At 44.2% G+C, this 26,347-nt stretch overlaps 1 protein-coding gene across 1 annotated transcript; it reads left to right on the forward strand.

The window, feature by feature from the left end:
• The first annotated feature begins 19,753 nt into the window (after positions 1-19,753).
• Positions 19,754-24,945, forward strand: LOC131281864 (tetratricopeptide repeat protein 8). Its single transcript, XM_058311221.1, has 4 exons — positions 19,754-19,934; positions 22,888-23,048; positions 23,150-24,049; positions 24,733-24,945. Exons 1-4 carry the CDS (start codon positions 19,754-19,756, stop codon positions 24,943-24,945), a joined length of 1,455 nt encoding a protein of 484 aa, XP_058167204.1.
• Positions 24,946-26,347: the final 1,402 nt, after the last annotated feature.

The following is a 26,347-nucleotide window of genomic DNA, read 5'->3' on the forward strand; positions in this document are numbered from 1 at the left end:
GTCTACAAATAAGGCAAAACTGCTATCGGTTGTTTAATTTTTAATGTTATATTGGTAATGTGTGATATTGTTTTTAGAAAACGTTAAGCAAGTAAACAGGAAAAATACCTTTAGAGTTGAGTGTATTATAAGAACATAATTTCTTCACAATCATGAAACATAATTCATTTTGAAAGCTCCGTTGAGTTCTTCTGTATTAATTCATATACTTCTGTATTAATTCATATAAGGTTTCTTTGAATTGGTTTTTGTTTATTACGTTAGAACAAACATTTTTTTGTATGTACATCGTTAGTGCAACACATGTCGAAAGCATAAAACCAACAAATTTATATGATTCTTGTGTCACAAAATTGTATGATCCAGATCTAAGCAACATTTTACTCGGGTGAAATCGCAGAACACCAAGAGGAATAAATTACAGAAGCCATGAGTTTTATTATTAAGCGTCCTTATAGTTTTCGGAACAAATGAATAGCCCACCCACGGTCAGATCCACGATCTGGGTAGGAAATATGAAAATAGCTAGTCGTAAAGCATCGACCGAGATCGATTGCCGCAAAACCGAACGCAAACGCACTTTTATTACAACCCCCCTTCTGCAACGGGGGCCCGAATCGATGATGGAAAAGGCGTCACCCAGCTAACCGATCGGTGGCTGAATATTTAGGATTTTCGAATTTGCCCAGTTTTCTGCAGCAATTTGTACTCTTTTCTACGCGTTGACAAAAGGACACCTTTCCCCTAGACCAAGCTTCCAGCCGCTTTTGGGGCTCGTGGATTTTCTGCAAAAGCCAAGGTCCACAACGCATTCACCACGGCGGCCATTTTACGACCAAACTTCAACCATTCCGCCGGTCGGCCGGTAGAATTTATTCCTTTCGAACCTCGACCCGAAAGGAGGACGGAGGGGGAGAAAAATAAAACCAACGTACCGGTTTTCGGTGGAAAAGCATCCCCCGCTGTGGAAAATGTTGCTGACAAATTGGGCGGAAGTAATGCGTTGATTTATGTTTCCACGGTGGCTCGCACCGGGCAAGCTGATTTTCCCGGAAGACTTAGCCCGCGCCAACCGCACGGAGACAGAAAACTGAAACATGCTTCGTAATCCGGGCCGATGTTCTTTTCCGGTCGGGAGGAAAAAATCAGTTTTCACCACCTAAAGCGGTTACGCAGCGAAGGAAGTAAGGAGCCCGTAAAAGGCGAGTGCTGGAATGTGTGAAGCTGCTTTTCGTTTTTTTTTCGCTGGAAAATCACAGTAACAACCCTTCCACGTCCATGTTCATTATTACAACCCATTCTCTTTTTTTATCACTTGTATCACGGGAGGACGAGGATATTTGAACTCCAAATCGAGCGAACGATGACGACGACGACGACGTTGACCGCCGATGTTCTGGTTTGGGAACAATTTTGTTGGACAGTTTACGACCACCCTCACAGGCTCACCGTCCGTCCACCCGCCTGACCCGCTGTGACATTTGCATTTAACATCGGTTTCGATCGATTGCGGCCATGAGGTCTCAAATCGAATAACCTAAATGTCCGTCCATCTGGAACGCAATCAATAGGACACGGCAGGGGATATTATTAAGTCACGCTGAGGACATTTTCAAAGGCACTTAATTACTATATTCAAGATAATTAATTCGTATGCTGTCAATCGTGTCATAGTTTCCTATATTTATATTCATTATGCATATGACATTATCAATACAATTCTAAATATACTCACAACTATGCACGCAACTGTTCTCGTTAGCCATATTTTATCGGAAGAGACCGAATGGAAATATCTTCATACATTCAGTGCTGAGGTCGTGATGGATGGCTAATCCTTTCTAAAAAAAATTCGACCACGTTCGGGCGGACCACAAGGACGAATATGCACCGGTCTGATATCCCGTAAAATTGTTGTAACGGTGTAGTTAAAACTTTGCTTCGTTCTACATATTTCGTTTGTAATGGGTGGCTCGCCATTCGCTGAATGATTATGCATGCAAATGAAATCCCATCAAGGAAACTAAAATCAATTGGATCTCATTCTCTTGAATTTAACTTGAATGCTGATGCAGGGAAAAGCTCAGTAATGTGTAGTAAAGATGAAACGAATGTAGAAAAATCAAAATTTCTGGAAAGATTTGACGAATGGATTTATTCAGTTGTTGTTGTGTGTCAAAAGTGATGAAACTGGCTTATAAATACATTTGATATTTACAATATTTTAACTCAATAACTTCATTCAATATAATGTATTTCCATACAATGAACTTTTTCGCAGAACCTGCTGAAAAATGTTCAAAGGAAACATTTCGCCGAAAAAACTACTACTATTCTATTTGTCCAACAAGAACCACACGACAAAGTTTTACCAACGATCTGCTCCAACGACACACTGTACAACTTTTTTGATAAAAATCCATAATCCTATTTGAAACCTCAACCAGAACCTGTTGAAGCAGCGATACCGAAGCTGGACAAACTTGCCGGCTCAAAATTTGCACATTTCGTCCCCGAGGTTCTTCCAGCTCAATGTGGCCTCGGAGCCCAAATTCACCTTCGACGTGCAATTTTCCATACCGCTACCGGAAACTACAGCGCAGCCATGTTGTACAATGTTCTACGGCCTTGGCGCAACGGTTGACCGAAAGTGAGGAAAGTGCCCGACCAGTTGCGCAATCCTTCGGGAAGTGGAACGCCGGCCGACGTCAACGATTTGCATAGTCCCGAGCCCGCCGAAAGTCCGCCATCGAGAAGCAAATTTTATTATGCAGTGACTTGCTAAAAGGCGAAAGTGGCCATTTGCCGTTACGATGCGACGTCGCGTTTCCCCCAACAACGTCGCACGGGGGAAGAGCTTTTCCTTTCGCTTTCCTCCTCCCAGGGGTTGGCTGGACAAAAGGCTGGATGGATGCCCCGGGAAAGTCGGGCATTTCACTATCAACAAGTCCCATGGAAGTGGTCAACGATGCATAAAAGGACGAGAAGAATAAAACATTTCAAAAACTCACAGCGCAGGACTTCGTGGAACGAGAAGAAATAAGAATCGCTCCTCAAACGATCACTAAAAGACAAGCACAGCCAGCGCAGACACGAATCGTATTCGAATTGTTGAAAAATGGGTCGCCGAGCATTTTCCTAGGTTACCTTGCCAACGGTCGGGAAACTTGCTCCCAAGGGTTGCTCAAGAACTTGAAGAGCGAAGTCAGCAGCACGATTCAGAACAGAACTAGTTCCATTTCTAGTTCAGCATTTTTCGCCCATAAATAAAACCCGGTAGAAATAGTTTTCGGAGCACAGCGCAAAGGGTTCGATTTCGTTCGTAGATGCACGCCTCGTTGTTTACTTTGAACGCTTTTGTCATCCGAGTCGCCGCCGTCTTCGATGCAACCGCCGAACGATGGGTCAGTGGTGCATTTATAAATAAATTTAAATTGCATCCTCCCATTGTGCAGCTGGGACGATTTATCTTCTGTTTTCGGTGCTGTGCGCTTCATCTATGTTTTTCTTTGTTTCCTTCACCCTGCAAAAAACAAGAATCTGCGCCACGGGTCATTGTGTTGTCGCAATTATTTTTAATTGAGTGCTTATTGGAAGCGCGAACAGACAACGTGTCCCTGGATTGGTCCGGAGTAGCACGCTCGTTTGAATATGGAACACTCACGCGACGGACATGTTTAAGTGTTCCACGGGCACGAATTATGTGTCTGGGGGTAATTGATAATTTATGACACACGGGACCCGCCAATATAGTAGCCCTCGACTTCGCGAGTGTCCTTTTTCATCCACGTCCAGTGAAAATCTGCGTCGCGATGAAAACCTAACAAGCGTATGAGAAAACGTTTAAATTCATTAGGGTACGAACAGAGGAAAGGGTTAATGAGGCGTGCATCTTTTCATAAATCAATCCACAAACGGCACAATCGAGACCGCTCGTCGGGGTCTGAATGATGAGAAAAGTATCATTTCAATCACTTATCACCGAAACGGAGGCGAAGCGACCGACAGCTGAGGGCGCCCTACCCTGTCAACCGGCAAGCCCATCCGGAACCCAACCCAAACGGAATCCTGCTTTGATGGAGGAAAAAAAAAAGGCGCTTAATCAATAACAAATTTCCTTTTCCGTATGCTTGTTGGGCCATTGTTTGAAAGGGTTTTTGTCCCACTCTCACTGTCTTGTCCTCCCGTTGGTCGCATTTTTTTCGTTCACTTCATTTTACGCTCTACAGTTTCCATTGTTTTTCACCGCGTAACAGCACCCGTCAGCTACTGGTTTTTCCTCATGTGGCGTCGATCGATCGATCGGACCACCAGGTTCCAGTTTCCGTTCCCGCCCAGCTTCCCAGTGTGTTGGTGTTGTTTTTTGTTGTATCCCGCACGCGAACAGCTAACCCGATCAATCGATCACGAAACCGTCGTCGCGTTCCGCCCGGGTCGACCGGTTATCTCGCAGCGAACAAGAGCCATCGTCATCGTCGTCGCTGTTGTCGTGCCAAGTTGATCACATATCGCCCAGGGTGGGACCTCGCCGAACGCAAGAAACAAATTACACAGAAATCCATCAAGCAGCCCGCGGGACGGATCGGGTGCTAATGAAACATAAAATCCACCGTCGGCGGGCCCCCCGTTCGCGGGTTGGACGCGGGTCCGGGTGTTTGCGACATATGCCACCGCACGGAGCCGTGGGTAACATGACATTGCCACAGGGTGGGTGACAGAACGAAGCGTGTCGGTTGCCGACGGGGTGCGAGGACGGAAAAAGGGCTCGCGGAGAACCTTTCCTGTTCCGTGTTATCAGCAACCAGCGGTGGATTCGTTTGGTGTTGAGAAATTAGCTACCATTCATACCCCGGACCGTGGGCTTTTCTTGGGTTGCGAGCGAAACAACAAGACGATGGCGCTCCAAGCGCTCCAACTGGAGCAACGTTTGATCATGAATAATGCATTCGGGTGCGTTGCAATGTGAGCGGTTGAAAAAACACAATTATAAATCAATAATAATCACCCAGCGATCACCCAAGAGGAAATCCAGCTGACAGCCGTGGGCAAAGGAGTTACGCTGCGGTTGTCGGAAAGTGACAACTTCGCGACATAAACCAGACTACTATGATGAATGTGCTACCCCATGGAATCACTTACTTGAAGTAAATTAAAAAAAACAGATAAAACTTGAATGAGTAAAAGGACTCGGTTAACAGATTATTTTTGATGATATAGTGCTACTAAAAATGACAAAAAGAAATGGTCACTTTTACCAGAAGCTGTACAAACAATTAAGAATCTTATCTAAACGATTTTTCCTGTTAGTAAAAGGGGTATATTGTGGGGTATTTCCAGCTCTTGCAATTGACTCGAATTAAAAAAAAAAACAATAAATTCAGTTGTTTATTAACATATAAGTTTATTAAGAGACTATGAAAGAAATTCGATAAGATTTTAGCATTTTTAAATTATAATTTAATGTGAATCAATTGCTGTTTAGTGTTAGACTATTCTGATTGCAAACCTTTAAAGCTTTTTAGAATATTTAAAAGAATTTATATGAATGACTTGAAACACCTCTAGCGAATGCTGAAATTGGTTGTGTTTACTCATCCAAGAAGTGATACAAGTAAACACACACGAAAATGACTGCGATTCAATTTCGATTCTCACACTCGTTAATTAATTCCATCCGATGTTCGTTAATACCATCCCCAATGCCACACACGATGGGGATGAGTAATTGAATACAACTGTCGTTCACACTAACTCCGAATCGGTACCCTGCCTGTCACGGCAGAGGCTCATATTTATGCAACGATGATCGGCTGCAGCATGCCACCAACGTCCTTAACATTGGAATTTATGCAAGACTTAATAGCACCAACATGGATCATACCATTTAAGCCCCATCGTGTGGAATAGAAACATTTCACGTATTTCAAACCAATTAAAACATTTCAGCTTCCTACCTTAATAGGCCGTACGACCCACTTGGGGGCAATTCTTAACCGACTCCTCCCGACTGCAACTGCAGCACCTGGTGTCGGGGAAACAAGTCCGATTCTTGTTTACCTTTACCGGATTGGAAATGTATTGGGTAAAACCGGGTGCCGATTAATGGAATGCGCATGGAAGGAAGCTATTTAATTTCACGGAAATTTCTGTTGCGCAAAATTAACTGCTTGGAACTGTGAGAATCTATGCGATGAGATTCAATTTTCTGCAGGATTCTACTATTTTCGAATCGTTTAGCTGCCAAGTATGGCAAGTTTATTCAACAAGTGGAAATTCTAGTTATACATTGGAAATGTCATGAAAGGCTTCGGTATAAGGACTAGAAAAGTTATTTTCTCTTTACCTTCAAATCGTAAACCAAGTTTATCTAGATTTCATTAAAAAAAGTTTTCTCTCGTGTAAATCATATTTCTGTAAAGAACGGAGGAAAATCATTGCATAGAAATAATAATTTGAATCTATAAACTAAATGTGTTTCATTTGAAGTACTCCACAGTATTTCACAAGTGCATCACTAAAGAGCTCCTTACTCTCATCAACATCTTCCTAACCAAACAAAAGCAACTCGAGTGCCATTCGCAACCGTATCCAAGCATGGTCATTGTCCTTAATTCCCACGACCTACATATCAACCGAGCTGCCGGGAAAACCATCGTACGGTATGATAGGAATGGAATGCACAAACACTTGATCTTCGTCCCTTACCGGCATTGTTTGCTACCGGGTGTCGGTTTGGTGAATAAATCCCCAAGTCTACGAGTGTCAACTGTGGAATGCCATGTCTTGCCCAAACGTCCGTTCCCCCGGTGGTGCACCAGCTCCAGATTGAATGAACACTTTTGAAAATTTCGGTCACTTCAAGATCAAAATAGGTTCCGACTGCATAAGCATAACACGTGCGCCTAGTGTGAGCGGAAAGGCCGATGTGGTTGTGCAACTGTAAGACGAGTGATTTATGATGGGCAAGACGTGGCCAGCATGCAGAGGGCAGGCATTTTTTCATTAACATAATCCACGCATCCCACTCCGCCCCCTTCCGTCGAACGCATTACTTTGGTCGGACACTTGTGCACATCTGCATTTTTTGGACGTTGCATTGTGAATGCACCGGATGTAATCAACATTTTCACTTTGAGGGCGTACGATAAATTCCTGGAAAGGTGCTAGATAGTTGAATGGAAGATGATTGTAGCGCTGCAGGGTTCAATCTTCCTAGGGCTGCAGGACACGGGATGAGCATAAGCGAAGGAAAACGTTTTTCCCGTACAAAATAATCCAATTTTTGTGAGTGAAACTAGATTGCTGTGTTTGTATATCATGAATATAAATTCACTTGCATTTTGATGTGGTTTTGGAATCTTACATCATCTGCAAAGATGCGTAAGTAAAATATGAAACACTCATCAATGGAACATGTGAAACATCGATAGAAAAACATTGCCTTTTCAGAAGATACTTCAATTACGATATTGCCTGGAGTAAGTGTAACGCTTTTGTGCACTTTTGGTCAAACCGGATGCACACCCGTATGATCAAAGCAATTGTGGAAACTCCATCAAACCGCAAACCATTGCGCCCATTTCATTGAGGTTGAAAAACTCGTTCGTTTGATGCAGCAAACCCTTGAAAGAAAACCAAAAAGAGGACAACTGCCATGAAACCAACCAAACCCGTAACCTATTCCCCCCGACCGCACCTCCGATGCATATCTCATTCGAGAGAAAGTGAGAGGATCAATCTGGCATCCTGGACGCAAAGCCACACATAAACGCCGCCGGACATCGATATGTCTCCTGATCCTTGCCGACAGATGAAGACATGTCTTTATCGTTCGGGGACGTGGACGATGGACGGAAGCAGTTCACCGCACGCTGGGAATGTCCTTTCAGCACGTGCCAGCCACGCCACGCTGGTCAGACAGACAGACCGACAACCACAAGCCCGTCATTTCGGTGTGAAGAGTGTGATTGATGGTGTTCGTTTTTCGTTTGAGTTTGAGTAAATCGTTTGAGTGTAACTAAACCATAGTGAAGTAAGCCTACTGTGTTTGGTCATTTGTTCGTTCGTTCGTCATGGCTTGGGAAAAAAGACATATGAAACAATCTCGTCCCGGAAGCAGCAGATAGTGATAAGGAGCGCCCGATAGCCATGGGGGAGTTGAATATCGATTGTTTCTCGACGAACGGAGAAAAAAACCGCCAAAGAAAACCCTCAAGCCCGTCTAAAGCTCTACGTTTCCTGTTTTGATATATTACACAGACTGTTTGGAGGATTTTCTTCGTCCTCTTGCCATTGCTTTCCACGCAAAATCGCTACCAGATTCGGCTTCGTAAGCATCCTTCTGAAGGCTTTCAAGCACCGGAGAGCGTTTCCTTTTGGAGCCGTCTGATTTTCCGAAAAGCAAAGACAAAATAGCCCCGTCTCCTCATCATCTCCGCACTTACAAACACGCACATACACACATACATACATATGGTCCTTGTAAAGGAACTGTCACCAGGCAAAAACCTTTTCCCGGGCACGTTTTCAATTTACTGAAAAACCATGCGGCCAGTGTTGGATTAGGATTAGGCCTCGAGTGCCCATTTCTGGTTTCTTCCCGTTTTCACTCAGCGGACCATTTTTTTCTTTATCCTTTTTTGATGATTTTCCACCGTTCGGTCGGATCTGGTGGCTGGTCAGTTTTCGTAGGTCAGGGTTTTTATGCGGCTCGGTTTGAGGTTGCCTGGAATTCGATTCCACTTTATCTCTGCCTTTTTCTTTTTGTTTCTTATGATTCCCCCCCCAGTATCTCCCGCATTCCCCAGCTTTCATTCAGAAAGTTTACGTAAGCTGTGGCCAAACGAAAGAGATCAGGGGAAAAACAAACCGAAAAGGGTTTGGAATTTTGACCCTTTTTTGGTTTGCGATGGTGGATTGAAAAATTCCATCGAATACTTCCGATAACAAATTGTTCTTCTCCTTTTCTTTCACACTCTCTCGGAGACATATGACACAACAAATGGGCTCGGTTCGTTGGACGATTTCGTTGATATCTTTATCGATTTTCTGTCGACATTCGTCTTGAATGGTTGCCACGAATTTGCGAACGTCACAGATGTAAACCAATAGCCATAGTTTTGTTTGACGAAATATGGCTAATAGATAATGACATTTAATTGAACCCACCGTGCAGAAAATACGATGATCAGGATACCGGTTGAAAGACCATTTTGGAAAACTCGTTACCAGCACGAAACGAGTTCCGCATTGGTTGGAGTTTTCCAAATCCTAGCTATTTCCTCCACCTTGCCACAACTACTAGCACCAAAACAACCAATCCTCAAGAAAGAAATACACGGCACAACAACGAACGAAGGATTTTCTTTCCCTTTTCCGACCTCAAACCAAAACGAAACCGAAACGGATCCTTTCCTTTGGATTTTCCACAGTGGGGCTGGTGGCGTATGGAATTGATTAATAAAATGGAAATGAGCCCCCAGCAACACGGCCAAGTCCTGGCGACAGCGTTCGCGTGACGTCGCCGAAAATGCGAAGAGATGATGCACAAAAATCTGCTTCACACCCGACACCCAGGTTCCGGGGGAAGCAATGAGCGGCGACAAATTTGCATAGGAATTCGATATGGAAATGAATCGACGGATGGATCAGGTCGGAGCGAAACTATCCGCCACGATGTTCGATAGAGTCGCGCGGGTTTTAAGAAGCAGGACGAAGGATATTCTCCGTAAGAAAACCGATGGTAGTTGCACAGACGGAAAGTGGCATTGCTGGTGCGTTGCGATTACGTGTGCAGCGTTGTCAAATTAGAGAGCAAATCGGCTGATCAGCTGTTGGACTGAAAGAACCATTGAGTGGAAAAAGGTTCGAGCGTATTTTCGGAAGAACATGAATTTGTGTCAAAGACTTCATAAAATAATTTATAAAAGTTTTGGTGTGCAACAAACTGTATAAATCAATGAGCAGCGAAGCTTCTCCATTCAATCTTCTCTTATTTCGGTTCTGTTGAGACGTCTGTAAGGCTTTAATGTGAATCCAGTTACCTTCAATATTAATCGAAGTCACAACAAACGACTGCACGGCCCACAAATCATCGCCAATCGACACGATCGCAAATACGGTGTCACCGTCCCTCCCGGATTTGGAAAATACGAAGGTAGGCACGTGGTCAACAGGATTCCCAACATACTCGTACAACATCCCCACTGATGATGTCGATGATTTACGGGCACACTTCAACACTTTCGTGACCAACTCGAACCCTTGCTGCCAAAGGGCCTCAAGTCACTTGACGCTATCGAAAAGCTTTTCCCGTAATCGTATCGCGACCTGCCTTCTTTGGCGACGATATCATAAATCCCTGCGACACACACACACACACACACGTTGATGGCCGCGGGAAGAAGGGAAACCCGGCTAATTGCAACTGGCACGCACGCCTTTTAATCGCTTTAATCCCAAAGGCTCTCGTGGGAAAGCGCTACCGAGAGGATGGTCGCTCTAAATCCTTAGCGTAGCTTAAGCTCTCCAATAGACCATCCTACTTACCGTCACCGAGACACATGCACACGTACACGCCTCCGGCTTCTAATGGTTGCGGATCTAAAATGTGTGACGACATGACGACCAAACCAAGGCGTCCGATCGGAACGAGCTACCGGCGAGAAGAGCGTGAGATTATGGCACCGCAATCTGTGTCCAAGTCCGGTAGTAGCCAGAGCAGCACGGACCTTCCCTAGGACCATCGGACCAAGACGGCTGGGGACGCTTTATTACGGCGATTTAGATTTACAGCCCCTCTTACCCCGCACGTCGTCGTTGTCGCTGGACGGAACCGACCAAAGCGGAACCGATCCATTTATGCTTTCGATGGCTACCGCATGCTTTCGTGCTCGTCCTCGGTTTACAATGGATCCGATGAAGAGTGTGTTGGGGTGGGCTGGTGGTGGGTGGGGAGACAATTTATGATACCGCCCGCTCGCCTGTCGCAGCCGCATGAATGGAGATATGAAGTTGCGAGTTTAATTGCGAATGCCGCCCTTTTTTCTTGTGCGTTGTTTGAGATTGAAACTGTCACAATAAAACATGAGGGATGGAATCGATGGAGAGAAAAAAAAAACACGGAAAAAAGGAAAATATTCCTCCGCAAGAACTGACAGCGATTTAAGAAAAAAAAACACCAATTGAAAAGCGATATATTTTCCCCCGATTGCTAATGGTTGGCAGAACTATCGACGATAAGCGGCACCGGCACTAGACCGACCGGTATGAGAGAGAGAGAGGCACTTTTAACCAACTGGCGTTTTAAAAAGGCCACCCCAAAACGACCCGCTGGATTGAGATGGCGCATCGATTCCGCGCATTTGCTGATGGAAGTTTGATTTATGACTTTACAGTCGCACGCCAGGAAACTATTTACGATCGTCCATCGGCTGGTTCTTATCTCCGTTTATGGGGTAACTGCCTGCGATTTCCAGGGAGAGCGGTAGGAAGGCGGGTGGGGATTATGGTAGAAAAGAAATTAACCAACGGTAGGTAGTCGCTTCGCAGCCCGCACATAAATATGGTTCGGTAATAAAATGATTTCCCAACATTTCCACGATTGCTTTTCGAGTGTCCCTTAAGTGGATTTGGTTATTAAGTGAGAGAAGAGGAGGTAACCGAACGTTCACTCCACTTATCTGCCAGTCTGCGACTTAGCCTGGCAGCATCTTGGCAGATGGCAATACCGCATGTCATGTGTGGATCGTAAAAAACTAATAAACATGCTCTGTGTTCTACGCTCCTAAACTGCTACCGGCTACATCAGCGTGTTGCTTCACATCCACACACGAGCTCCTTGTAAAACTATCAACATAAAAAAAGTATGTTTAACGTCAAGACCCCGTGTACGGTCCCCGTGTGCATCTTTTCGGATCGAAAACTTTCCTATCTCTCTTGGCGAACTTTTCACGATGACATTCCCAACTCGCATGGCGTAATGGTAGCGCTTTTATCGACTCCCGGACCGTATGGGTTTTCGGTTCCATTTTCCATTTTCCAATACCACTCGCTAACTTTAAGGGGCGGCCCGCGAGCCGGGTGGTACAAAGTTTTACATTTTAAAACTTTACTTACGTCGGTTGGATTTTAAAACACTCCAGGCAAATCGGCCGGGACATGTGCCGCGTGGAAAAGTTTGGTTCACTTTTTTTTGCCGTTTCAACGTGCAATTCTTGAGCAGTGAATTGGCCTCTTGGAATGCTTTTATCCAAAGCAAACAAAAACAACCCACATGAGCGGAATGTTAGTCACAATACTGTCTTTGAAGGCACAAAGTTCTTCCAACAGAGACTTTTGAAAGTCTATCATTACTGTAACTGGTATTTCAAATTCGTACAGTTTACTTGGATGTATTGATTTTTGTCCTAGTTTTTTGGCTTTATAATTTACTTATCGTGACCTACTGATATTGCTTAACTATGCATTTTTCCCCAAATTTGGTGGCTTCTATTAAATTTATCTCTGTATAGAACTGACTTTGAACAAAAATATTTAAATTTCTTGTACAAAACTAATGCTATCCTTTACCGGAAAAGCACCTACAACGTCACCCACCGAGTGTTGCCCAAAGGAATCGTGGGATGATCAAGGATTAGACCACTAATAAATCCCTCATTAAATAAAAGGTATCTGCCGCTATCGCCGCTGGATATGGTAATCGTTTCGGGCATTTTCTTTGACCTCTGGATTATCAAAAACCTTTTGCCATCGCGTTGCCTCGGATCAGGCGGGCTGGGTGTTAAAAACTCCAATCCAACTACTTTCCGCTGGGGAGCAGATTTTTTTGTCCTCTTCCTCCGCTTTTGCATCGAAAGCCCAAATCTTCGCCACAGGATGTCCCGCAAGATGACAGCATTATTCTTTGGCCGGGTTTGACGAGGGTCTGTACCGAAAACCCGGATGTCACTAGGACCGCCGTCCGGCGTCCCAGCCAAACCTGCGTACTGCAAGGCGTAATGAATTCACCCATGAATAATGGCCGTCGAAATGATCGTCATGGCTCATGATTGCCTCCATCTAGTGCAGCCCTAGCGCGGTTTGAAGTTGTTGTTGTTGTTGTTGTTGCTCCTTGAAGCTCGCCGAAGGAACCGAGCGATTTATCTTCCCCATTGGTCCCGAGCGGCACGTGTTGAACATTGTCCCATCTTCTTGGGAGGTAAAGAAGAGTGAAGACTGAATGCGGAAGGCACGTCAACAGAAGTTTCACCACAATCACTCATACGGATTTCTTCCCTACGGCTTGAATGCGGTTAATCCAACGCGAAATGCTCGAGAGCTCGTAAGCTGGGAAACATTCCAAACCCACTGGATATCCTGGGAAGACATTTCACATACACGAGAAAATTTGATCTCCGTCTGCCATCTTAAAATTACACGCATTATGCAAGAAGTAGGATAAAAAATTAAGCTGGAAAACCTCAAAGCCCGAAACCAACCTGAAAAATCTTGCTGAAAGTTTTTGTCAATCTGGAAATTCAATTCAATTTGGAGGAAATGTGTAATCTTCAACACATTTCAAGTTAAAAAGTTGTTAAAGTTAAAAACAATATATTTTCTTTAAAAGTAAAGTACTGCACTTTTAAATTGTGGATACATAAGATAAACTTAGTAAAATAAACAACAGAAAAATAAAAAAAAAACATAAAAAAATTATTTCCATTCATGTACATTGGTGAACAACAATAAATCTCACCAAATATACCAGTTATCAGCACAATATGGATAGCAAACATTTTTTCAACAAATATTTTTAAACATTTGCAATTTCTAAATGAACTAATTTACTTCAAATCATTTTATTCAAATCCATAACTTTTGTGAAATTTGAAATAATATGATAATGTACAAATTTACTATCGCATTGTGCCTCTATGTGCACAATACATTTGTCGAAGTAAATTTAAATCTGATAGAGAAAGCGGGCAAACAAAGCTGTTAGCTCGACGAACGCCCGTTGCAAATAAACTTGGCGCTTATCAAGGAAGAACCGTTTTATCGCTCCGTTTCGCTCTAGAAATAGCAATCAAGTCAGCCCCGGGCAGCGTTATGCAAACTCACCTCAACCGAACGACGACGAAATCTGGATGAATGTTAATTTAAAACTCTTCATCCGAGTCCACTGTCTAGCGCTAAGGGTTCGGTTCAGCGGGACGGGCTGGACTACTTCTCTCGGGTGCAGTGCCATAGAGATAGCAACAGCTTATCGGGTCGGGTGGGTGAGTACGAGTTTGCTTACAGCTGGGCCACGGTCCAGGCGACCTCATCTAGGTGAATCTAATTCAACCGTGGCTTCCAAGGGAGCCCTTAAGCGAAATGTAGGTTGCTTCAAGACCCGACCGCCGTCCTGCTGGCACCGCCGGGGAACGGAAAGATATCCTGCCTGGTCACGGAGCTGTTCACTCACCGGTAGCAGCATACTTACATGAAGTAATTTTTCGTACGGAACCTCTCCGCCCGGCAACCACTCGAATGCAACTTTATTAATATTCATGCTATTGCTCCAACGCGTTCCATCACAACCAAAAATGGTCCTGAAAATGAAAGGATAGTGCAACGGGGCACAGTCAAAGCCCGGTTTCACAGTGGGCGAACAGACTTGACGAGAATGAGCGGTGACAAATACGACAACGAGGACGCCCACGACCGCAAGGGCACAACCGGTGCGACCGTCTTTTTACCGCCGCATATTTAACTCGACGTTTCCGTGGGACTCGGAAAGGTCCAGGAAGGCAAACCCCGGTCGAACGGAACTGAATAAATCACTCCAGCTATTCACTTTGAGCAGTGGGAAATGTACATGAATTTCGTTATCCTTCACTAAGGGTCACTGGCCATGGTTCGGGAGTTAATCGAAAGTAAGGAAGCCACTCCAGCAGGACTGTCTAGATGAGACGCAAGTTAGTAGCAATTTTTATCTGGATGGTGGGACAACAATCCTGCATATGTAATAGTAAAAAAGGACACGTTTTTAAACATATGAAACCAAAACTACAGGTTTGCTCTGCATCCTGCATGTTATTTACTTTAACATGTTTCTCTTTTCGAATTCAAAAGATCGTTTCTTTGTAATTTTTTGTGAGTTATTTTTTTTTAAATAATAAAATGTAATCGTTTTATCGTTAAGACTTATTTTCTTTTAGTGATACGAACAAAGTAACATCAAAAATATGTATGCTCTAAGAATTAATTTTAACAATTTCATATTAGCTTCATTTCAATCTTCATTTCAATATGGCCGTATCAATTTCAATCTTCATGCTGAAAAACTCGTTCCAACTAAATGCTTTCAAATTGTTGAAGAATTGTATTAAAAGCAGAGGCTAGCAAACAATTTTTTTTATAGCATAATCTAACATTCAAGTGACTAAGTTTCCCTTTTTCTCCTAGACGTGTGTTATGCGGTATTAACATTAAATGAATTTATGAAAGTTCGTCTAGATTTCAAAAACCTTGCAAACAAAATAAACAAGCGGATCAAGCGTTGCGATCCCTGCTTAAGAGCAAAGGCACGAAAGATGCAGCTGTTTGCTGTGCACCAAATGCCTCGTAATTGAGTTATCTCGACGGACCTCTGCACTCCATTGTTTTTCAACTGACGCTCGAGCCAACCTTCTAAGCGGCGAAGTACGAACGTTGCATCATGCAGTACAGCTGTGCCTTCTATTATTATGTCAACGTGTGTTCCTTTTTTTTTAAAGCATCAACCCACATCTAGAACGATACTTTTCCCTTGTAGTACACTTACGAATAGGGGCAAACACAATCCCAGGAAAAGAGTGACACCGAAACTCTCCCGATTGCATAATTTAAGCGGGTTGAAGGCAATTTTCATTCAACATTCATAGCAGACCGGTAAAGCGTTTGTGCACGGTTCAAAGTGAGCGCAAAAGGAAAAGCCCCCTTCGCAGAAGAAGCCCGGTACGTTTTTCTCGTTGGAACAAACGACCCGACCGCTGGAAATACCGACGGCCAGCAGCAGCTCTCCGAAGGATCGTTCCATTCATTCACGAAACCGTCCTTCACCGAATGCAGAAAATGCAATTATCTCGATGCGCCTCCACAGCGCGTGGAATGCAGCCCCCGCCAAGAACACCCGTTCCCGGGACAGGGGTAACAGCTTGCCATAAACACACCAACATGATGGTGATGATCGTACCAATTGGTGCCACCAACCTTCCCTCCATTGGCGTGGCGTCCTCCCTTAATTCATAGAAATGACGATAGCTTGTGTCAATGATGCTCAATGATGTGAACCCAACCCAGCAGTGTCGGGTAGGGAGGGGGAGGCTACATAAAACTTTTACCCTTTCGCACTCGGTTCGGTGCTTGTTGGTCCTCCAACACTTAACCTTGGGCAAAAGTTCGTGCTAAATTAAACCAAGCTCCCGGCTTCGGGTGAAACAATCTCGATGGGATAATTAAGTACTGTTTGCGCACGAAGAAAGTTGCAATCGGAAGCCATGCGACTTGGCGAAGCCACCGAACTGGACTATAAATCAAGGTAGAGGTGGTGTTCCGTGCGCTGGGGGTATAAATAAAATACTCCCAACCGAAGTAGTAACGTTCGGCGGACTAAGAAAGTAAAGGAATACTCAGTCAGAGTTTAGAGTAAATAAATTTGGATTTTATTTACCTCTAAGCGACCTTAATCTCGCTCTTTCCCCCAGCGTAAAGTTGGTAAACCACTGCAGTTAAAGTTACAGAGGCTAAACATAAACAAGCACAATTTGTGTTGCCGTTTGCCAACGTTAATGGGTTTCACTATCTCTCACCATTGTGTGGTTTGGTTTGTTGTTTTCTTTCATTGCGGTAGACATACTTCCCATCTATTTCGGTCAAAGCACTTGGTCTTGAATTACTCGGCCCACAATCTCATCGCCTACTTTTCCCCTAGCTCCTTCGTTAGGCCGCCAGAAATTGATCCTTTTATTGTGGCCAGCTGTAACAATGCACCACCAAGGACACGGTCAACGTCTGCAACGAACGATGCGAGCCAGAGGCCGTCGAGTTTTCCAACTGAGATTGATGAACTGGCGCGCGTCCGAGGACTCAGTCCTCATTACTCAAATCGATCCGACGAGCCGCGACGAAGCAAGCTCATGTTCGTGAGGATTCTCCAAAGAAAGTTCCGGTCCCGGGTGATCGTAAGAGACGTGAGTGGGAAAATGGGAAAAAGGTGGGACATTTTTTCACCCAGTGGATAATGCAGAAAATCGGAAAAGGAATGAACACTCTCTTGCCAATGCCCGATGCGGATGATTGCTTATTGATGGAGCTCTTAATTTTCTACGCCTTCGCCCCGCCGGTCCATTTCAGATGGAATCGATGATGAAGGAGCCAAACAACAAAGGAGTATTCCACTGGACACTGAACGAAACGGGCAGGCACAAAACAAATTTCAGCGAAAACCCCCGTAAGTGGAAGCGATTTCGATCAATCTTGTCTGATTTGTTCACGCATTGTTTTTTTTTTTCGGTCTCCTTTTCCCTTGTTTTTTTCGAGTCGCACTCATCATCGATCGAACCAACGGATGGTAAATGGAGCCGGAAAATGTATCAGCCCGAAAAGAGTGAACAACGAAAAACCGAGTAAAGCACTCCGAAAAAGACAGGCCCGATTTTGGAGGATACTCTCAACCCAAACTTTCCGCTCGAGAGGAGATTTCTTTCGGCTTATTTACGTGTGTCTTTTTCCCACGTCCCCGATCTGCTGACGGATTTTGAACGGAGGCAAAGGAAAATGGGAACAAACTTGTATTTCAAATCCTTCCAGCAGACAAAAGCTCTTATCACGCCGACATTTATTTGCCACTGAACGTCATCTCCCGGAATGCCGGGAGTGGAAAAGCGCTGCGATGGTGAAAGCAAATAGAAATCCTCATAGAAATCAAGCGACAGTTTTGTGCTCCCGTAAGATAATGAAAGACGCGCCTGGACGGGTAAAACTGCCCGAAAAGCACGAGTGAATGTGAAGAAACAAGCAGAGAGTATAAGGGAAAAAGAAAAGCTACAAGACGGCATGATCCTGCCCGGCCCTCGGCACGTCCTGTTTGATCAAAGTTTTCACATTAAACGAGGCGTAAAATATTTGACGAGCAGCGCGAAGAGAAGAATGCAATGTCACACAAGGCGAAGCAGGGAAGCAAAAAAAGCCAATGACAGGCAACTGCCCCACACTCAAGCGGCAATTTCGGGACGACACGAAAATTCCCCCGTGGAAACTCTGCACGGTCACGGTTAACGAACCTACTACCGCGGATAGATAAAGACCCCCGAATGACCCAATGGTTGTGGCCATTGTCGCGGTTGAGTGGTTGGAAAAAGTTTGTCCTGTTGAGATTTGACCGAAAACACACCAAAAAAACGTTAAAATTTTCATCAAACTTCGTGGCTGAGCGAAGTGGAAAACAAAGCAACGCAAACGCGCACGAAAAGTCTGTGCCGTCTGCCACGTAGGTTGAAGATTATTTATGCACAGAAGATTATCTGCTATTAATTGTCTGGCGTGCCATCAAAGAGTCAGATGAGTTCAAAGCTCAGATGAAATAAAAAGATATCAAAATAATATAGACATCATGTTTGGCATGCTCATTCTTAAATAGTCTAAGTTTGAACCAAGCGGTCATTAGATTAGTTTTAGCATTAGCGTTTCAAATTAGTTTTCAAATTACTGACAAAAGTAATAAGTTTTTTATGTTTTTAAGAAATGTAGCTTTTCAATCATATTATAATTTAACCGACTCCTTAATCCTTACCCCTAAACAATTACACGTGAAAATTTTTGATCATTTCATCCTTCAATTGATTCAAACATTTCAGTTAAAATTTGAAATGTAGAACAGCTCAGTTTAATGCACCTTGACAGCCGAACAGCTTTGCTTACATACTTCTCGTAATTATAGCCAAGACACAATGCTACACGTAAACTACTAGCGCCGCTAAGCGGCAAACTGCTTAAACTTTTACAAAGCGGTCGTTAGCATTTCTTTTCTAAAGAATCATTAAAAAGGAACAAAAATCTGATAATATTTCAAATCATTAGCTAAATATTGCTTCATTTATGCATTATAATGGAATGCATTTACATATTAAAACAATATTCTTATTGCTTTTCAAAGCGATCTTTAAATTTAACTAAGACGAACGTAACGTAAACAACTTGTTGCCTAGGGCAACCATTCAAGTAAACAACTAGAATATTGTCAAAACAATGTTTTCACACTCAGTTGCAACAGTGCAGATGTTATTACAGTTCTAAAGTAGTTTTTAAGTTTAAAATGATTCCCGAAAACAGTGTTGTACAACGAAAGAAGTGCTAAAGAAGACCGACTGTGCAGCCGAAGTTTCCTTCAGAAACAAAAGCATTTTGCGAAGAAATCATAAACATTTCTTTCAATCAAATCGTAGCAGAAACACCATTATCATCATCATCATTCCATTTGCGAGGGAAAAAATCCTGTGAAAACACGACATACGGAACAAAAAGAGCAGCAGGCCTTTGCGTCCTCCCAAAACCGGAGCCGGTCCGGATCGAAGTGGAGCGAGAAGAATCCTCGAAGCGGAAGCAAGACACAAGCGAAACATAAAATCGCTCATCCCAAGAACCGCACAGCAGCAGAAGAGGAAGAAGAACGGGTTCGAAAACAACAAATACCAGCACCAAAAAGGGGGCCGAGTAAAAGCGATCGAAAAACGACGGAGCAAATTATATAATGGACAATTTCTTCGCTGCCATATCATTATTCCGTCGACGGAAATATGATGAGTGCATCGAGGTGTGCAACGTCCTGCTGCAGCAAAATGCCCTTCATCAAGGTCCTTGGGAGCTGAAAATGAGATCTATGACCCAGCGAGTGTACATCGACGATATCGAGGCGGACGACGACGTGGCTGGTAGGGGAGGGGTGGTTTGGCAAGGGCTTTTTCGGCGATCGTGGCATGCTTTCGTTCTCCGCACACCACAACGACCCGCGCGCATAACCCCGCAATATTGACCGTTTGTCTGCTTCGCATCTTGCATCATTGTCTACCGGTGCACTGGAGTGGTTCGGTCCGACAGCATCCATTTGGGGCAGTAATTCTCAACCTTTTTGGCCACGCCAAGTCGGAGTGTTGGAAAGTTTGAAAACTTGCTATCCAAATTAAAAGTCTTATGATTCACGCCGATTTTATTATCAAAAGTTTGGTCAATGCTGTTGTATATTTTTAATACAACCATATTTCAGTTTTTCAACCACGAGACGACTTGTGACGTCTTGGTTGAGAATCTCTGATTCAAAGGATGTGCAAACTCAGTGGTGTACCATAAGGGGTATTTTAATTTTTGGAAATATTTCAAGAATATTTTTCCTTAAAAAAAACTGTTTGTTGGTAATTTGCCATGCTTGAAGTAATTTTTTAAATTTTGCATTCAAATTGGTAATTTAAAAAACCGTCACAAGCAATGTTGGATAAAGCTGCAATAATCCAGCCAAAAGCAGAAATAGTTTGTTCAAAGTCAGATCTTTCTTGTTCTTCTTTTTGGATATGTTTTTCCCTTTTATCAAAAATCATTTTTAACTGCCGTTTTCTCCTTTGTGTATAAAATCCACGGACCATGTTAATTTGAAGCAATTTAATGTTCTGTGATCAATTTGAAAACATTGGATGTTAGATTATTACGACAGGACTGTCATAATTCCGGAATATAAAAAAATAGCCAAAAAAAAACTAAATATCCAACGATGCATCACTGGATGATCGCTCAGACAAGGAGGAGCAGTAAAAGGAGTGAAAACCAAAATCTTTCGCCTCGGACGACGCTATGCAACGCAAACCGTGTGGTATTCCGATGCCCTCGGGGCCGCATGGCCAATGCATGAATTATACTCCTTGCCCCTTCCGCCCACTCCACCTGCACTGCGGATACCGCAGCCTCAGTTTTGTGGTGCATTCTTTTCTCGGGCGTGTGTAGTTTTTCTTTTTCCCCTTTTTGTTTTGTTTTGCTTTGTTATGTCTTGTGTTTTCTTTCCTTCACTTCGATTCCAGGTCGCTCCCTCGTATCTTTACATTTATTTATGCACATGCACATCCTTTATCTTGATTATTATTATACATATTTTTTGGTGCTTCTCATTTTTGTTACGCGAAACGATGCGTCCTTCCATTTTCCGCGTCGCAAAAGGGTTTCCCCTTCCTGCTTCAAGGCTGCTGCTGCTGCTGCAACTGCATCTGCATTTGCCTATAAACGTGCGCCACTCCCTTCTCCCGTCCGGGGCACTGGGGTATATCTTCTTCCGCATTGTGTTTCCCGTGTTCCGTGTCTTTCCTTCGCAGTTTGTAATATTCTTTTTCGAGCTACATTCCTCCCCCTCCACCTCATAAGTCCCTACGATCGCCTGAGGTCACTTGTGGAACTCATCTTTGGCTGTTCTTTTTTCGCTTCGCCTTCTTTTGTGGCATGATGTTGCACCGCGCACCTTCTCAGCCATCCTTACAGCAGATGTGGTTGCGGACGGCACGACGACGCGAACAAGAATAAAAAAAACCAACCCTGCAGCAGCACAGTAGCAATCTCATTCTGCCAAAAAGTCGTATATTTCACCCCTCCCGGACACCCCACCGTGCCTCCCTCCGCATAGCCCATGGAAAGCGTCCGTTCTCCCTGGGTGAAGGATTTTCGGTCAGCGAAATGCAGCTTCGCCTTCGATTTCGCCTCCTTTGGGCACCCAGTGGCTTGCTGGTGCCGGTGATGGTGGAATTCTTGCACGCCCGGTGTGCAAACCCGCTCCACCCTAACCCTCCCTCCTTCCCGAAAGGGAGTGAAATGGCCCATCGAAAGGGATGGGAAGGAATTTGGCGATTCCAGTAGTCCAGCCATCGCGGCCTCCGGAGGAATTTGTGGAACGGTTTTGGTTATGTTTTACCTTTTTTATTCTGTTCAAAAATAAAAACCTCTTTAAACTCCTCGCTTCTCGTTTGTGTGTGAAACGCTGTCATTTCCATAATCTGTCCCGGCTTCAGGCGACGCCGATGGTACACTCCTCTCCATCAAGAAGCCATTTTTTTTTTGTTTAAATCCTCTTTTCGGTGGCTTAACAGAAATACTTCCATCTTCCCCATTGATTTCTCGTCTAGGGATATAACAATGCTTGTCTTCTGAATTTATACGCCAAGGTTCTAATGAGAAAAAATTGAAAATAACAACGTCCAATCAAATTTAAACTAAATTACTGATGTTTGACCAATACAGTTTGTAGTGAATTCGATTCGTGCCCATTATTATTATTTGTGTTGATGAAAATTTATTACTTTGAAATTTCCATCAAATGATTGGACCATTTTCAAGCAATAAATAAAAAAAAAAAATTACCGAGTCGTATAAAAAAGTTTTTGCTGCTATCGGAGACAGGATTAACAACAAACAAAGCTGGTACAAAACTATGTCTCAAAGCAAATTTATTCAAAAATAATTACATAACATTACACTTAATTGCAGTTATTTTCAATCAAACATTCATTTAAATCTCTGCTTGAACATTTTCTACCTTTTGTTTGATTAACGCAATTTGTCCTCCTCTCTGCCTTGGTCTTGGAGCATAATTTTCTGGTTGTTTAATCCACGGGCGCTTATCACCTCGTCTTTCTTGGTCGAATTTCGTGGTCCACTTCATCCGTCGGTTCATTTATTTTCGAGTCAGTCGGAATGATGCTTTCCGCGCATCAAAAAAAAAACCGAGAGACAGAATGTAGCATCATCGAGAGTGAGGAAAATAAATTTTACTAAATTATATCCAACCAAAACGTCGGAGAATGAGACGATTTCTTTTGCCCTGATCGCAATTTGTACATCCTTTCCTTCCTGCAGAGGATATTTTGGACACGCAGACGATCGCCACCGCACCCCGTCCGGGCACCTCGATCCGCACGGCCGTGGCCAAACCGGCAACGTCGGCCAACACTACCACCACCACCACCACCGGTGCCAGTCGTCCTCGGACCGGAACCGGCCGACCAATTACGGGCATTGTAATCAAAATCATATTAATAGCGCTTCCTCCTGGCGTCGCCGGGAGGACACGGAGCGGATGGAATCTGATGGACTTTTTCTTCCCTCTCTCTCTGCGCAGTCTCGCCCGGGTACGCTCTCCCTGCAGCGGCCCGGCTCGACGCTCGGCAACAAAACCGCCCTGAAGACGGCCTCCCGAACGGCGGCCGGTGGGACGGCGGGTGGCGGTGGGTCAGCGCGCAACATTCGCCTCGGGTCGGCCTCGATGTTTGCCGCCGGCGATCCCACCGGGCCGCTGTTCCACATCTCCCGCCTGCACCCGGACAAGTACGCCGAGCGGGACGCACTCTCCAAGCCGTTGTTCCAGTATCTCTACTACCACGAGGGGGACGTGCGGAAGGCGATGGCGCTGTGCGACGCCGTGTTGGTCCGACGCCGGAACAGCGCCACCGGGACATCCGCCGACGGGTGGTGGTGGAACGCGCAGAAGGCGCGCTGTCTGATCGCGGTCGGCAGTCCACGCGAAGCCGAGCCATTCCTGCGGACGGCCCTGCAGGAGCTGCAGCATCCGGATGTGGTTCTGCTACTGGCGCGCATCTACATTAAGATCGATCAGCCGACGGCGGCACTGGAGGTGTGCAAGCAGGGGCTGGAGCGGCTGCCGAACGAGATCAGCCTGCTGACGCAGCAGGCACGCATCCTGGAGCTGGTCGGCAACCTGCCCGTGTCCGTGCGCCGCTACCGGCAGATATCTGCGCTCGATCCGATGAACACCGAGGCGCTGGCGTGCATCGCCGTCAGCTACTTCTACGCCAACCAGCCCGAGACGGCGCTGCTCTACTACAGGCGCATCCTGGCGATGGGGGCGCACAGTCCCGAGCTGTACTGCAACATCGGCCTGTGCTGCCTCTACGGTGGGCAGCTCGATCTGGTGTTTCCCTGCTTTCAGCGGGCCCTAAGGATGGCCACGGTCAACGAACTGCGGGCCGATGTTTACTACAATCTAAGCTTTGTGGCGCTGGTAAGTAGGAGGAAATGTCCTTGATAGTAAGTAATTTGCCCAAAAATTATCATTGGACTTCAATATCCCTTAAAATGTTTACTGATTAGTCGTAATTATAATCCTAGCTGCTTATTTTTTATACCACTACTTAGGGCTCAAAATGTGTTTTTTTAATTATTTTATTTGTTGATTTTGATGGCACTTTCGGTGCTGTTATTAATTTAACTGTTCACATACAACGGTACACAAGAAAGGCAATCTTTTTTTACTTTTGCAACAATTTCAAAATATAACCAAACATTTAAATTTGACACAGTTTTTCTTTTACTAGCTCTCAATTCATGGTTTGGTTTTGCACATCTAAACAGATTTTATGTTTTCGTAGAACTACCATTATCATAGGGTTTAATGTTCGTGTTTTATAAAAAAAAGATATATGTTGTGGATATTTGACAAAATTTATGAAAACTGCCTATTAATGTGTTGTTTGATCATTTTTTTTTGCTAAAATATTATTTATTATTGTTCTATAAACCATCGCAAATCATATTTTATGTTATTTAAAACGTTTGTTTAATGTTTGCATATGAATGAATTGAATCATTTCAATAAATTCCTGATCCTTAAAAACTACACTTTATTAGACACTATCCGACATTAATAATCATGCATTTTTTTTAATGTACTACCCCACTTCCTAGACAACCGGTGACATCCACCTGGCGCGACGCTGTCTTCGCCTGTGCATTGCGGCCAACGGGTCGCACGCGTCCGCACTAAACAACATGGCGGTGCTGGTCGCGCGCCAAAAGCAGTACCAGAAGGCCAAGTCCTACCTGCAGGCCGCGCGTACCGCGCTCCCCACCAGCGACGAGATCGGACACAATCTGAAGTTTATCGAAAATTTCCAATAAACCGGATCCGCACCCCTCGCGCAAGCCCATCCGCGAGCCGATCCTGATCGGGTATCGATGTCGTTTCGGGCGTTTCGCAGTAGATAAACATCGCTACCCAGCAGCCGATGCCCCACAAAATCCGCGTACGGCACGGCGCGACGGGAGATTTATGCTAAAAGTTTCATCACCTATGTCGATGGCGCGCGCCAACACTCAATTCTTTCACCGGTTTGGGCAGAACGGACGCAAACTCTTGACCAAACGAAAAAAAAATGATAAGGAAATAAATTAATCCTCCCGAAGCAAAGCTGCAACAAAATGGACGAAGGAAATAGTTCGCGCCTAACCGATTAAATTGGAACCTGGAGGGGAACTTTTTGCCAACAGAAACTAGCAACGGTCAGAGTGTTGCGCTTCCCCCCATGCCATTACTCTCCAGCTCCGCTCGTGTCGTTGGTGAACACCTGGGACATTATTTTAAAATACGGATTCATAAATTTAAGATTTATTTTTAGTCCGCGTGCTGGAATTGTCTCCTTCGGTTGCATACTTTTCTTCGGCCGTTTTTATCTTTTTTCTTGCTGTCAAGCTTTTGTTGGTCCTTTCCTTTGGTTGTCCTTTTCTTTCAGAAACAAAGCACACACGAAAAAAAACACATTGTACGAACTCTATCGTACGAGCCAGGTTCATGCTGGGAAGTTAATGCTGCTCAAGCTTCGCCCCGAAGTGGGATTTAAATGTGTTCTTTTTCTTCCAACTGGGCGAACGGATAACGAACCGACCTGTCCGCGTTCTGGTCGTCTAGCGTTAATGCTGTCCTGCCCGGCGTGATTTGCCAAATCATTAGTCGACAGATTGTGGAACGGTGTCACGATCAAGATCGTTTTTTGTCTTGTTAATGGCAGGTGGACGACGTGACTTCTGTGGCGGAAAAAAACAACAAATAAGAAAGCAGGCTGATCGAGGTTATTTGTTTTTTTTTTATAAATTTAGAAATGACAATTTTGTCGGGTCTAGTTCTATATTGGAAAGAGGCTCATTCTGTTTGTAAATTAGAAAACTGTTCAAATGAAAAACTCAACGATTCTACTACCAAAACATTTAAATTTTACATTGAAATTCAACCAAAACGCTTGAAAGTAATGAACATAGAAATCGTTGAAAAATTAAAATTACCCTACGGCACGCAATAAAAGTTATCTTTTGTCCGAATCGAAAATAATCGTATATCATGAAAAATCAGAAGAAGGAATATAATACACATACACGAGCTGATATATCAGTGACAGTTTTTTTTTTGGCTCCCCCTATGCCAACGACACACCTTCGACGATCGACGAATCGATCCGATCCGATCGCCTGCTTCATCGCACTTCACAGATCTCTTTCCGAGTGGGAAACCTCATGGTGGAAGGAAAAA

Source organism: Anopheles ziemanni, chromosome 2 (assembly GCF_943734765.1).
Source record: "Anopheles ziemanni chromosome 2, idAnoZiCoDA_A2_x.2, whole genome shotgun sequence".
Taxonomy (NCBI): domain Eukaryota; kingdom Metazoa; phylum Arthropoda; class Insecta; order Diptera; family Culicidae; genus Anopheles; species Anopheles ziemanni.

Excerpts from the sequence above, each read along its gene's own strand:
- LOC131281864 (XM_058311221.1), top strand. The coding sequence starts at position 19,754 with ATGGACAATTTCTTCGCTGCCATATCATTATTCCGTCGACGGAAATAT. Across the intron at positions 19,935-22,887 it reads GGCGGACGACGACGTGGCTG|AGGATATTTTGGACACGCAG; the intron begins GTAGGGGAGGGG and ends TCCTTCCTGCAG. Across the intron at positions 24,050-24,732 it reads ATCTAAGCTTTGTGGCGCTG|ACAACCGGTGACATCCACCT; the intron begins GTAAGTAGGAGG and ends CCCACTTCCTAG.